The sequence below is a fragment of the Myotis yumanensis genome, unplaced genomic scaffold (genome assembly GCF_028538775.1).
Source record: "Myotis yumanensis isolate MYYU_CA2020_CCGP unplaced genomic scaffold, mMyoYum1.0.hap1 SCAF_1, whole genome shotgun sequence".
Classification (NCBI taxonomy): Eukaryota; Metazoa; Chordata; class Mammalia; order Chiroptera; family Vespertilionidae; genus Myotis; species Myotis yumanensis.
Window position 1 is genome coordinate 195,605,219 of NW_027223752.1, and position 15,114 is coordinate 195,620,332.

The window sequence follows — 15,114 nt, forward strand, 5'->3', positions numbered from 1 at the left end:
GCTAACCAGGAGAGAAATGGGATGACTATTCCAAACAGACAGGATTACATGTGCACAGGCCCTGAAGCAGAAAAGGTTTGGACACCAGGAAGCTGAAAATTTAGTGTGGCTGAAGAACAGAGAGCACGGAGAGAATGACATGGAGCACGCATGGTGAGACACCATGGGCCGTGCTGCCCAATCGAGATTTTCTTCTAAGGACAACAGGAGGTTTTCAGTGCAGGAATGGCATGGCTCGATTCACACTTTACAATGACCCCTGTTGCCTCTGGGTGGAAGACGACTTGAAAAGTGAAGCCTGTTGTAGCTGTTTACGTAAGAGATGACAATTACCTGCCCCGAATGTGGCAGCCACACTGCTTAGGGGTAGACAGATCCAGGCATATTTTAGAAGTAGAACCAACAAAAGTCATTGTTGGATTGTATATGTGGGTGACATTAAGGAAAGAATCAGAAATGATTCTCATCGAGTTCCTTTACTTATATGTGGCGTACTTTCAATAACAGAAGCCTCGTGTGACACAATGTCAGGCCCATGCAAGAATCTTGTCTATGTTCATAGCAGCACAATTCACCATAGCTAAGATTTGGAAACAGCCTAAGTGCCCATCAGCAGATGAGTGGATTAAAAAACTGTGGTACATCTACACAATGGAATACTATGCCGCTATAAAAAAGGAATTTGCCCTAACCGGTTTGGCTCAGTGGATAGAGCATCGGCCTGTGGACTGAAGGGTCCCAGGTTCGATTCCGGTCAAGGGCATCTACCTTGGTTGCAGGCACATCCCCAGTAGAGGGTATGCAGGAGGCAGCTGATCAATGTTTCTCTCTCATCGATGTTTCTAACTCTCTATCCCTCTCCCTTACTCTGTAAAAAATAAATTTTTTTTTTAAAAAAAAGAAGGAACTTTTACCATTCGAAACAGCATGGTGGAACTCGAGAGTATTATGCTAAGCAAAATAAGCCAGTCGGAGAAAGATAAATATCACATGATCTCACTCATGTGTGGGATATAATGATCAACATGATTTGATGAACAAAAATAGATCCAGAGACAAATGGCAGGTGAGGTGGGGCTGGGGGGTTACAGAGCAACCAAAGGACTTGTATGCATGCATATTAGCATAACCAATGGACACAGACACTGAGGTGGTGAGGGCTTGCCCAGGGTGGGAATGGCTGGGGTGGGGGGGTGTCAATCAGGGAAAAAGGAGACATATGTAAAACTTTAGACAATAAATAAATAATAAAAAAATATTAAATGGGGTGGGGAAAAAAATCTTGTCTATGGGCTATGGTACATTATAGACATAAGTATCTCCAAAAGCCTAGACCTAACAATAACAGAAACTGTGTGTGGCTGTTCTTGAGAACCAATAATGGCATACCGCTAGGCAGATATTTCAGTAAATGAGTTTTCCTAGAAAAGAATGTTATTGTCATATTGGTGCCAGTGCCCTATAGCTTCCCCAAATCATAGTGTTAAATGTCGTTCAATACATGAGTATAACATCTTAAATAGAACTGCACCAGATAAACCAGCTACCAGTCCATCTACTCTCCACAATAAACAATGGAGAGAATATACCAGCGGTTCTCAACCTATGGGTCGAGACCCCTTTGGCGGTCGAACGACCCTTTCACAGGGGTCGCCTAAGACCATCCTGCATATCAGGTATTTACATTACGATTCATAACAGTAGCAACATTACAGTTATGAAGTAGCAACGAAAATAATTTTATGGTTGGGTCACAACATGAGGAACTGTATTTAAAGGGCCAGAAGGTTGAGAACCACTGGAATATACGATGCTTTCTAAGAGAACCTTCATGCCCAATTGAATGGTGCATAACTTATAAACTAGCAGGAAAATAACTAACTGTAAAATGCAAATTTATAAATAATTTTATGATGATCTTGGAACAATTCAGTCCTTAACAATGGTCTCTCCATATGATCCCTTCAGAAACCAGGCATACAACATAATGTAATACTCCCCAGAAAGGAGACCTGAGGCTAACGAGAATGAACACCTTGCTTATCGTACAGGCTGTACTCAAAACTAGTCCCCAATTGCCACAGAAAGCAACAGTACGCCCATGGTAGACACATACTGATACTCACTACCTTTCTGATCAGTTCATCCCCTATTACTGACTTGAGTATTACTGGCATTGTTCCATTGCCTTTCCTTTACAAAGCTGGTACATAATTATCATCTCAAAATTCCTTGGCCCATTTGTCTAAGAGAGCATCTCTCCCTTTTTATTATGTATAGTGATGATGTACTCTTGTTCTTAAATTGCAGAATGGGAAATGACTTGGAAAGAGACAGAAAGAGAGATCACACACACACACACACACACACACACACACACACTGGGGAGAGTATCTGTGATTCAGGCTCAGGCCTTGCCGAAACAGATAGCAAATCAAGATAGACAACAGTAATTTATTTGGAAAGGAATGTTATCTTTTGTTCCTCAACACTATTAACTGTGACCTTTTTTATCAGCATTTCAAGGACTTTACTTGAAACAGTCCCCATGTATTTTCGTTTTTAGTTGTTTTTAGTCAACATATGAAGGATTCCCTTCAGATTCCCAACATTCCAACGAAAAGTGCATAACTCTTGTCTCCTGCCCTCTGGTCCCGCCTAAGTCTCACATTTATTCCAACACCTTCAGTTGTAACGTGGTGGTCCATCTCCAAACTCTCCTCAGGACGTCTGTCTTTACTTAGGAGGTCCACCTGAACTGCTCCTCTCAGCAGGTGCCTCTATAGCTTCAAGCCACCTGCTCAGTTCCAATAGCGAGACGCTAACAAATTCACAGATTCAGATCACTGCACTTCACACCCTCTTCAATTTAACTCCATAAACTCACTTTTCAACACTCCTCAGCTGTTCACTCCAATTTGGCTTCTCATCACCTGCAGTGACAGAACTGGATCTGCATCCATGACACCCTAATGCATTTTATTGCAGGTTCCATATTTCTGCCGCTGTAGCAAAGAGATGAAGAATGAACAGAGCTCTGCCAACGTGAAAAGCTGTCACTACGGAACTCCTGTTGGGGAATCTCCCCAAATTGGCACGTGTTTCTACTGCTTCTCGCTTCTACTGCACATACTCATTCTCGCTTCAGACACAGCTACCCAGATAGCCAAATATTCCCCATATCTAAAGAAACAAAAGCAACATACACATGTGCCTAAACACACAGTCCTCCCATGACTTGAATCCAAGGGTGTTCTTTGACCTCCTGTTATTCTGTTCTTAGTAACACTTCTATCCATAGTACGATATCTAATATGTTCGACATTTCAAGAGCTATGCCACTCCATTCTACATTCTTCTATGACTTACAGGATGCTTTTCCACTGTTCCTTTTTAAATTACCAGCCCAACCCATGACCTGGTTAAATGTCACTTAGAACCCTATAAGTAACATATAATATGTATATTATATATATTATAAATATATAATTTCCATCTTGACCTACTGTCTCAATGGAACCTATTTCTAAGCAGAAACGATCCAAAAATTTCTTTAAGAACCTTTCAGTTCCTGTTGATTACTGTAGTCAAATGCCATCTTTAATACTCTGCCCTATTTCACTAGTCAAAATGTAAGATACACAACCATGCCTAACCTTTGTCAAACATTCTCCAACCAACTCAGATCGCCTCCTAGAACAACCTGCTAGGACAAGAAAAGCATCTCCACAGACATGACCCTTTAGAGGAGGCCATCTCCTTATGATTGCACCCCTCGCATTAGCCACAAGATCCTAAAAAGTGCCTTTCCCGGGGCCGCAGGAGTGAGGCAGAGAGGCGGCCACGCCCACGGAGTACTCACTGAGCGGCTTGAGGATGCTACTGCCGGATTCATCGGCGTTTTCCACGTCAGACTTGTCTGAGTAGTTCTCAGAGACTCTTTCCTTTTCCTTCTTTTCTTTGTGTCCCGTCTTTCTCTTGTGACGTCTCCTTCTCCTGTAGCTCTTCGGCACATGGACCCCAATGTAGATGGTGTGGTGGCCTAAAGAAAGGTACACAAATCACCATTTGAAACCACATTCTGTGCTGCATATCAACTGCACAAAATCCACAGATCCCCCCCGAAAAAAAAAAAAAAGTCTATGAATTCAACATTACCATTCTATATTTGACAAATAAGTTCAAGCTAGAAAAATGAAATCTCTTTCCAATTTTCAGTTAGCAGAGCGTCGTTCAACCTGCTGATGGGCCCTAAGATTCTGTGAGGGTGTCCTCTAGTTTCTATCCAGATAGGTGAGTTTTTATTTAGGAGAACCAAAGGAATACCACACTGGAAATCCTTGATTCTAGGCAGACCTCTGCCATCAATGACCTCTACAACCTTGAGTATGTCCCTTAACCATTCTGGGCCTCAAGCTCATCATTTGTATAATGACAGGCTTACCTTGGGCAACCCCAGAGGCCCTTCCAATGCTAACCTCCCCTGAGTCTGTGATTATACTCAACAGGATGCTGAAAAGGGAGCTCTTGAGGCTACGAAAAACAAAGATCTAACTCAGAGTTCAAGAAGTCATTCTGCTGGGATAAGGTTTTACACTAAAACTTTTTTTATTATTTTTTTTTTTTTTACCCAATCAGCAGAATAGAGACTTAGAACTGGGACAAACTGAGAAAAAATAAGACATACAACATGCTTGGAGAGAAGATTTTAGAAATACTCAAATGTTCACACGAGGCAGCAGCTAAAATGAATGTCAGCTACAGTGCCATTCTCATTTTTCTTTTTTCGTTTCCAAAAGTTTCTAAAAACTGGTTGTTGCAATGATAAAAATAAACCCAGCCCAGCCAAAATTGCCTTGAAGAGAAGGGCATGAGGAGAAAAGATTGTGAAGTGCTTTCGGCTCCCTGGATGGATGGAGCTGCAAAACTGACAAGCGGTATTATTTTAACAAAATCTGATAAGACAGAAGAAAGGGAGCTCAACGTTCCACGTCTTTCTTTTTTAATTGGGAAACTTTTACTTTCACTTTATATCCCACATAACTCCTGGATTTGGGAACCACTATTTTTGGAAGTAATGCAAAAACTTTGGTTTTTTAAACTTCTAATTAGAGTATCTCATGTATGGATTTGCTCTCCCGTTCTGGAATCATTCCTTGATGACCACTTTACAGTGCCCCAGACAACATCACACACACCTACATGTATGTAATACTTGAACATGCAGTAGGGCCGAGTTAAACTGCTGTGAACCACTTTCCCCAGTAACTCATTCATCATATCTTAAAACACCATAATTCACAGGGGTGTTTCCTTAAACTGGAAGGATTAAAACAATTCTATGCTCCTTCAAGAAAGAGGTTCCGACTAAGGAATGTAGAACCCGGAGTGAATGGGCTAGCATTCAAAAGAAAACATTTGCTACGTGGAATGAAGTTGGAGGCATCTATATGTATAAAGCATGAACCTGCCCCCAGCAACACACACACACAAACACGCAGACACACATACTAACTCAACTACTACAAAGCACCATGAAATTCTCCTCACAGAACCGGTACCAAGGAGAAATGTACCATGCCTAACCATCTGCAAGCAAATTGTTCTCATGGGAAAGTAGGAAATGTCTCAGAAACAATGTGAATTAAGTAACAGTGTCAATTGTTTCCTGCGCTCCAGTTACAGAGGGAGTCCTGCAGCTTTATCTGAAGTTTCACACAATATATGTAAGCAAAGCCAACCGATTTCTTGAGTCAAGCAAACACTGAAAGCTTAGTCGCCTTCATTCCGGAATTCGGAAAACACCGTAAAAAAAGTAAGTTGAGCCCTAGCCAATTTAGCTTGGTGGATAGAGCGTCGGCCTATGGACTGAAGGTTCCCAGGTTCGATTCTGGTCAAGGGCATGTACCTTGGTTGCGGGCACATCCCCAGTAGGGAGTGTGCAGGAGGCAGCTGATCAATGTTTCTCTTTCATCAATGTTTCTAACTCTCTCTATCTCTCTCCCTTCCTCTCTGTAAAAAAATCAATAAAATATATATTTTTTTTAAAAAGTAAGTTGAAAAATTTTTTAAAACCTGTCACATTAACTATTATCTACATCCTACTAAGTAATGACAAGCAAGAAAAAATGGCAGTTAAGCTACATTAGTTATATTGATGCTATTCGGAAACATTTGGTAATCTATTTATACAAATCTGTACAGTACACCTGATGAATCATTGACAAGACACTCTTATTTGGGCTGATAACGACTTCAAGGTAAGATTTCTGGCTGTAAAGTGTTGCTGTTGTTCACCAAATAAAAGATTTAGAGCTATTCAGAAAGTGAGCTTTCATAGAGAGCAATGTACTTACCTTCTGGAACCTAATTTGAGTTGTCATCACCATAAAAACGGTGCCATTTTTGTAAAATATATTTTTATTGATTTTTTACAGAGAGGAAGGGAGAGGGATAGAAAGTTAGAAACATCAATCAGCCACCTCCTGCACACCCCCCACTAGGGATGTGCCCTCAACCTAGGTACATGCCCTTGACTGGAATTGAACCTGGGACTCTCCAGTCCACAGGCCGACGCTCCATCCACTGAGCCAAACCAGTCAGGGCAAAAACGGTGCCATTTTATTCCCATTTTGATCCCAGGCCTCCTCCCTGGCTCATGAGTAAGATTCTGCTGGTCCCATTTCCTCCAGCGCCTGCCTCAGGCGCCTCCCCACCCACTCTGTCACACACTTTCAGACAGGTGTACTGGCTCTGAAACATGGTTCCTTTCAAGACAGCCCAAATTTCAGGCATTTTTATTATCCGCTTTATTGAGGTATAATGTACATGTCATAAAACTCACACGTTGGAAGAATACAATCCAGTGATTTTTCATATGTTTACAGAGTTGTGCAGCCATCATCATTATCCAATTTGAGAACATTTCCACCAATTCTAAAAAAAGACCCCTCCTGACCATTTGCAGTTACTCTCGGCTGTCACTCCATCCTGTACAGCCACTCAGGCGCGTTTGGTAGTCTTAGTGGTGGCCTCTGGGAAGCTACAGCACTCTGGCACCCTCGAGGCTATGAATTGTTTGTGGGGATCCTCACAGCACAGTAAAAACCCATATCCCCTGAGTGAGGAAGGTACGCCTTTCCAAGAGTGGCCAGAGAAAGTCATGGCCCTGAGCTGAGCGATCCAAATCTCAAAGCATCTTCCTTTCCTCTCGCACATTCCTGGTACCTGAAACTTCCCGCTCTGACTTGTGTTCAGATAGAGGCAAAGGAGCATGGTCCCGAGGTGAGGCAAACCTTTAGGAACTCAGGGACAGCGCCTGTGTTTCATCAACTACTTCCTGACCTCTCTCCACCTCAGCTTCTTTGAGAAGAGGGAAAGGACAGCCTCGCTTTGATGGGGGGAGAGGGGGACGGGGCGGGGGGGGGAAGAGAGGGCTAGGCATGCTTTCTCAAGGGGAGGACCACATACTTCATAAGCTGGATGTGCTAAGTAACAAAAATGCCAGAAGGAGAATGAGCTGGAACATAAACATTCTTACCACCCCCACAGAATACCTGTCTTCAGGGTCCACAGGAGCAGCATCACTGATGGAAACAGGCTATTGTTGATAAGATTACTGTAGGTGGATCTCAGTATTTATTTTCATTGGAATGTCTGTACTTGTCGCAGAGATAGATCCTGAAGATGGATGGCTATTTTCAAAATGACAACTCTCAAAGCCCTAGCCAGTGTGGCTCCGTGGATAGAGTGTCAGCCTGCAGACTGAAGGGTCCCAGGTTCCGTTCCTGTCAAGGGCACGTACTTGGTTGCAGGTTCCCTGGCCCTGGTCAGAGTGCATGCAGGAGGCAACCAATCCATGTATCTCTCTCGCATCGATGTTTCTCTGTCTCTCTCCCTTCTACTTTCTCTAACAATCAATGGGAAAACATCATCAGGTAAGGATTAACAACAACAAAACAAAAAAAGACAGCAAATTCTCAGAAAATCCATAATGGTTGAAGGTGTAGAATTATTTACATGTAAAATGAAAATGAGAAACGTGACAGACAAGCTTTCCTACCCAGCAAGAGTCTACAAAACAGTAAGACACTCAAAGAATCAGGGACAGTTATCTGCTAAACTTACCGGGAAATTTTAGGTTAAACACACACACACACACACACACACACACACACACACACTTCTCTCTAAAAATGTTTCCAAAGATAGTGTAAAAAGAAGGAAACATTTTAAAATAACAATAACTCACCGGGAAAAGGCGATTATTTAAAATGTTATTAAAATAAAGGCTCCGTTCTGGCTCCTCAAAATTTTGTAAAGTAAAATTACTAGAATTTAGGTGTGAGTCAAAGAGCACCCAGTCCTTGACTTGGCAGTGGCCTTGGTTTCATGTGTTCAAATACAGACCCTGCATGCCTTTCTCGGACAGATGGTGCAAATTCCCCAGAAACTCTACATGTCTCGGGAATATCTCAGAATCCACCCCACAGCCAGCGCTACTGGGAAGTAAACATGGCTTTCAGGGTTATCTCTGAATGTCAGAAATTAGCCAGGTGATCCTTGGCCTGCCCCATCCTCACCTGCTCCACCTCAGCTGCAAGATGAAGTGCTGTGAAGCTATCCTGTGCAGTTCTCCGAACGCCTCAGATATTTCTAAACTGACGTCACTGATAGTTGCTGTCGTGCATGCAGGCCACCAGAGCACCCTTGCCCCTCACCACCCGGGAGTCCTCCCAGTGGGCTTTCACAGACACCCACTTTGCTACCAAGGAGGATTTAAGACTTTGTAAAATTAAACCCATCAAACCAGAAATGGGGTTTACCAGGGGCAAACCCCAGTCTGGAGGACTGGGTGCTTAACAACATATGCCTCTACCTGCAAGACAGATCTATTAGCGCCTTTAGGAAACATGGTGCCGTGTTTACAGTACATAAGAGGATAGAAACCATTTATTGGGTACTTACAAACATGCCAGCTTCTGGCTAAGTCTCATATCGATTACTTCATGCAGTCCTCAAAACTGCCTGAATTAAATACTGCTATTATCCACACTGTACAAGCGAAGAATCCAAGGTTCAGGGAAGTCAAGGATATTGTCACCGGTGAAGGCATAAAGCCCCACAGAACTCTCTCTCAGGTGTCAATATCAAGACCAGGGAGCACTTCGTCACTGCTGTGGCGGTGTTTTGTTTTGTTGTAATACATACTACATTTACACTATCAGTCTTACCACTGATTATGTGTCCTTCGTCATGCTGACTGCTAGAAATAGAGACAAATCTCCGACCAACCTGTAGTGGGCAGGCAGAGTTTCATGACAGGCATCTTATACACTAACCTCACTCTTCTAAACTTGCAATCATTATTTTCCCTTCACACTAACCTGTTTGGAATAAAGCAGCATATAAATACTTTTTACAACCTGAGATGACAGTCCTGGGGAAAAGGATGGAGATGGCTGGGTGACTGTGAGGGAAGTGGATTTCTGGCCTATGGATTAGACCCCCACAATCACCCCAGCAAACCCTCAGCTTCCTACATACATCTCTAACACAGAGAGCTATTCCAAATTTGATTTTTATCCACAGTATTGCTCTTTCGATAATCAACTGAATTTCTTTTCTCTCTAGTTTAAAGCAAAGATTCCACAACACCTGGCACTTTATATCATTCTTTTTAGACCTAATCAGCAATATTCCCAAAATATAACAAGTACTGCCAACCCTGGCTTAACTAAAGTAACTTAGTCTTACTCCAAGATTCCTAACATCTGGTATGGCTATTGCCAAGAAGGATATAGGCAAGAACATACAATGGAGTCAAGATAGTCTCTTCAATAAATGGTGCTGGGAAAATTGGACAAATTTTGAAAAAAAAAATGAAAGTAGACCACCAATTTACACCATACACAGAAATAAATTCAAAATCGAGAAAGGACTTAAACATACAATGGGAAACCATAAAAATATTAGAGGAATCCAAAGGCAGCAAAATTTCAGACATGTGCTGAAGCAGTATCTTTACTGATACTGCTCCTAGGGCAGTGATAGCGAACCTTTTGAGCTCAGCGTGTCAGCATTTTGAAAAACCCTAACTTAACTCTGGTGCCGTGTCACATATAGAAATTTTTTGATATTTGCAACCATAGTAAAACAAAGACTTACATTTTTGATATTTATTTTATATATTTAAATGCCATTCAACAAAGAAAAATCAACCAAAAAAATGAGTTCGCGTGTCACCTCTGACATGCATGTCATAGGTTCGCCATCGCTGTCCTAGGGCAATGGAAACTAAAGACAAAATAAAAAAAATGGGACTACATCAAAATAAAAAGCTTCTGTACAGCAAATGAAACCATCAACAAAACAACAAGAAAGCCCATTACATAGGAGAACGTATTTGCCAATGTTATCACCGATAAGGGTTTAATCTCCAACATTTACAAGGAACTCATACAACTTAACAAAAGGAAGATAAACAACCCAATCAAAAAATGGGCAACGGAGAGGACATAAGGAAGGCCAAGAGTCATATGAAAACATGCTCAAAGTCACTAATCATCCGAGAGATGCAAATCAAAACGACCATGCGGTACCATCTCACACCTGTCAGAATGGCTATCATCCACAAATCAACAAACGACAAGTGCTGGCGAGGATGTGGAGAAAAAAGAACCCTCGTGCACTGTTGGTGGGAATGCAGGCTGGTGCAGCCACTGTGGAGAATAGTATGGAGTTTCCTCAAAAAAACTAAAAATAGAACTCCCATTTGACCCAGTGATCCCACTTCTAGGAATATATCCCAAGAAACTAGAAATACCAATCAGAAAGGATATATGCACCTCTATGTTCATAGCACATTTTACCATAGCTAAGATTTGGAAACAGCCTAAGTGCCCATCAGCAGATGAGTGGATTAAAAAACTGTGGTACATCTACACAATGGAATACTACACTGCGGTAAAAAAGAAGGAATTCTTACTATTTCCAACAGCATGGATGGAAGTGGAGAGCATTATGCTAAGCGAAATAAGCCAGTTAGATAAAGATAAATATCACATGATCTCACTCATTTGTGGAATATAATGAACATAAAACGATGAACTAAAACAGATCCAGAGACAGAGAAGGATCGATCACACCGTCAAACCTCAGAGGGAAGGTAGGGGAGGGCGGGGGTAAGGAGGAGAGATCAACCAAAGGATTTCTATGCATGCATATAAGCCAAACCAATGGACACAGACACCAGGGGGGTGAGGACATGTGTGGGAGGTGGGGGGACAATGGGGGGATAAGGACACATATGTAATACCTTAATCAATAAAGAAAAAATAATAAATTAAATAAAAATTAAAAAGGAAGGATATAGGGAAGGGAAGCAATATTAAGAGCATTTATTATTTCTTTTTAATTATGAAAAGAAAAATGTAGAAGAGGCAAGGACCCTGAATGAGTGCTAGGTTATAAAAAAAGTTGTTATAGCCAAACCGGTTTGGCTCAGTGGATAGAGCGTCGGCCTGTGGACTGAAAGGTCCCAGGTTCGATTCCGGTCAAGGGCATGTACCTTGGTTGCAGGCACATCCCCAGTGGGAGATGTGCAGGAGGCAGCTGGTCGATGCTTCTCTCTCATCAATGTTTCTAACTCTCTATCCCTCTCCCTTCCTCTCTGTAAAATATCAATTAAAAATAAAAAAAAGTTGTAATAAATACTTTACTTCTTGGGCCAAATAAATCTCAAAGATTTTGTAGAAGTACATGCCTAAAAATCCTTAAACAGAATTACAGTATAAGTCCAGATGCCACAGAGATTATGTGTTTGGCACTTTATATAATAAGAAATAGATCAGTATGTATAATCCTAAACATTTTAATAAATGAAATATAAATAATCTGTTAGCTTATTATTCACAAATCCATAAGTGTCCATAAGCAGCTCTAAGAGGCTATAGTCAAAGTAACACTGCTAATTTACTTGGGCATTAAGTCCAGCTCATGAAAAAAAAACCTTCAAAAGGTGTCTAGTAATTCTGCAGTTAACAGGGGGCAAGTCAGCTGATGAAATGCTTGCAGGAGGGTCCACACTCCAAACATACATCACTCCTCAGGACAGAAGATGATTTCTATTTTTATATTTTGGATAAAGGCAACCTTTCACATAGAAAAAAATGCTTATGTTTATTAACAGATAATTACATATGTAATTTATTTACAGATCATTCTGAATGCTGAATACTTTAATATCAATGCTACTAATTCCCCTTAGGCTCAGGCATGCAAGGAAATAAATGATAAAAGCTATGAAAAACAGGGAAATACTTTTCTTCCCACTGACTTGCATGGGGATTTCATTCACTGAAAGCCTCTCAGAAATCCTTAAGGTGACCTGAGTTTCCCCAGGCAAGACTGATAAGGAATCTCAACTTGCTACTGGTGTTTACTGAGCAGAGTACTTTTAATATTTAATATGTAATGATGATTATAATGATGATAACAATCTCTAGAAAAACAAACAGCTACACCTGACTTTTTTTTTTCCTCACCAGAGGATTTTTTTCCACTGCTTTTCAGAGAGAGTGGAAGAAAGGGAGGGAGGGAGGGTGGGTGAGAGAGAGAGAGAGAGATCGACTAGTTGACTCCAGCACATGCCCCCATCCAGAGGCAAGAAACAAACCTGAAACCCAGGTATATGCCCTTGACCAGGAATCAAACCCACAACCCTTTGGTGATGGGCCGACATTCTAACCACTCAGCAACTCTGGCCAGAGTTGCACCTGACTTTTTTTTAAAATATATTTTATTGATTTTTTTTACAGAGAGGAAGAGAGAGGGATAGAGAGTTAGAGACATCGATGAGAGAGAAGCATCGATCAGCTGCCTTCTGCACACCCCCCCACTGGGGATATGCCCGCAACCCAGGTACATGCCCTTGACCGGAATCGAACCTGGGACCCTTCAGTCCGCAGGCCGACGCTCTATCCACGGAGCCAAACTGGTCAGGGTTGCACCTGACTTTTAAGTGATCATTTTTAAGTAAAATGGTTCTAAAGTCTTTAGGTAAAAGTGAGGACCCTAAAACTACACACTAAGGTTAAGGTTTCAATACAGTTTCCATTACTAATAGCTTATAATAGAGGCAAAACTGACCAGCACTATAAAAAGTAGGAATCGGTGAATATCTTTAAAGAAATATAACTTTATTCTGCTCAGTGATCAATCTATATAATGTCCTTAACAGGGATATATATACAGGGAGAGAGAGAGATTTTTATAGACAATCCAAATCAAATGATGTCAACCAAGTGTCTCACACTGTGTCTGATAGCAAAAGGTGCCCTGTAAGTGTTGATCTTATTTCTCCCTTCCCATTCTAAAGGGGTAAAACAAAGCACCATTTCTCCTGACTGCCACCCTCCTCCAGCCCTAATACTAGCTGTGAACTCCCTCTGTTCTCTAGCAAAAGCAATCCGTGGCATTCACCCTGAGCAGGACAGAACAGACAACATTAGGCCAAGTCTAACCCATCCCTCCCTCAGCAATTGCACTCATTATACAGAATCTAACTGTTCAACAGAGCGACACCTTCCATGAACTCAGCCTTCCCTCACTTGGCCCAGAAGCAAGGGCCTGGCAGTCTCCACCTGCCCCTGGGTATGGTCTCCCCTGGAGCTTCCACACAGTAAGTGCCAACTCCCAGGCACCAGGTCTGCTGGTCCTTGTACTTGACTGAACACAGCAGAGTGGAGCCAAAAGGTCTAGGAAGGCCAATGACAGGCAGGGTGGTGCTAAGAGCAAAGAGGGACCACCCAACAGCAGGAGAGTGACACTCACCCTGACACCCCAGAACCCCAAAAGAACTGGCAGAGTTTAATGCACAGTACACATGCTGTCAGACAAAATCCACCTGTGAGCCAAACACTGACAGTTTCCATTATTTCTCTCGTGATCACGATTTGCACAACTGAATGGGAAGTAGGGCTAATTCAATGGTCATTGATAACTGGATTTGCTATTGCCGCCAGAGAAGCAGCTTAGAGAGACACCTAAATGCACAAGCACAAATTCACACTCTCATCTTAACCACAATGTCCATCTCCGACTCTGTATGGCTTCCCTTTAGCACTGGCCTAAGCTGTGGCTGGGCAACACGAAGAACAGTCTTTAGTGGCTATAAACAGATAATCCACCACACATTTAATGCACTCATGGTTAATCAGGTGTCAGACACTTAATATTACTCACATCATTTCCTCCTCTCACATACCTGTAATATAGGCAAGACATGGATAAGGTCCAAAGGCTAAAACAATGACCATGAATTAGGAAGAGTGCTACGAGAGATTTAAATTAGCCTCCTTAAACCCAATCCCAGAATCTTCATTTCTATGGGTTTCCATATAAAAAAAGAATGGCATTCACTGACACAACAGCACCTAGTCACACTTTCAGAGTTGAAATGACTTTCAACATCACTGAATTCAACTTCTTCATTTACCAGTGAACCAACAAAGGCCAAATACGGAGTTAATGATGTAGAGACTGGGACTCTTTGAGGTCTTAGATATATATGGTTACCTTTTCCCACTGTCCTACTACCATGGTAACAGCCCATCACCACTCCTCCCATCTTCCAGGGTCTCCAAAGCAAAGCCAAAAAAATAAATAAATAAATAAGTCCTTTCAAGTTAATAATTACCTAGTTACTTAGAAGAAAAAAAGGGGGCTCAGAAATTCTCTGAAAATATTTCTTTCTACACAGAATGACAAGTATAAAACCACAACCCTGGAAGAACCAACCAAAGAATGCATGGATAAATGGAATAATAAATCGGATGCTTCTCTGTCTCAAATCAATAAAAAAAATAATTCTCTGAATCCACAACCCTCAGCTGCATCAACTGCCCCACAATATGAAGAAGTTCTGGCTGTGACACTGTCCTCCCACTCATCACCTGCAGTCAGTCAATGACAAGGCCGGCCTGGCTTGTGACTTCCTTCTCTCTCACCATTTCATAAGCTCTTCCAACACCCTTTCTTTTTCTTTTTTTTCTTTCAACTTCATTACTATTAGTATCACTACAAGCAAATTACTTGAACCCCTCCAGGGCTCAT

General features: G+C 41.7%; 1 protein-coding gene across 4 annotated transcripts in view; it reads right to left on the bottom strand.

The window, feature by feature from the left end:
- The window catches only part of SLC4A4 (solute carrier family 4 member 4), a 328,200-nt gene that overhangs the window by 252,723 nt on the left and 60,363 nt on the right, over positions 1 to 15,114 (bottom strand). For all 4 annotated transcript variants that reach the window (XM_070395274.1, XM_070395285.1, XM_070395260.1 and 1 more), the window contains one exon: positions 3,863 to 4,042. In XM_070395274.1, coding sequence (XP_070251375.1) covers positions 3,863 to 4,042 — 180 coding nt within the window. The remainder of the gene's footprint in view (positions 1 to 3,862; positions 4,043 to 15,114) is intronic.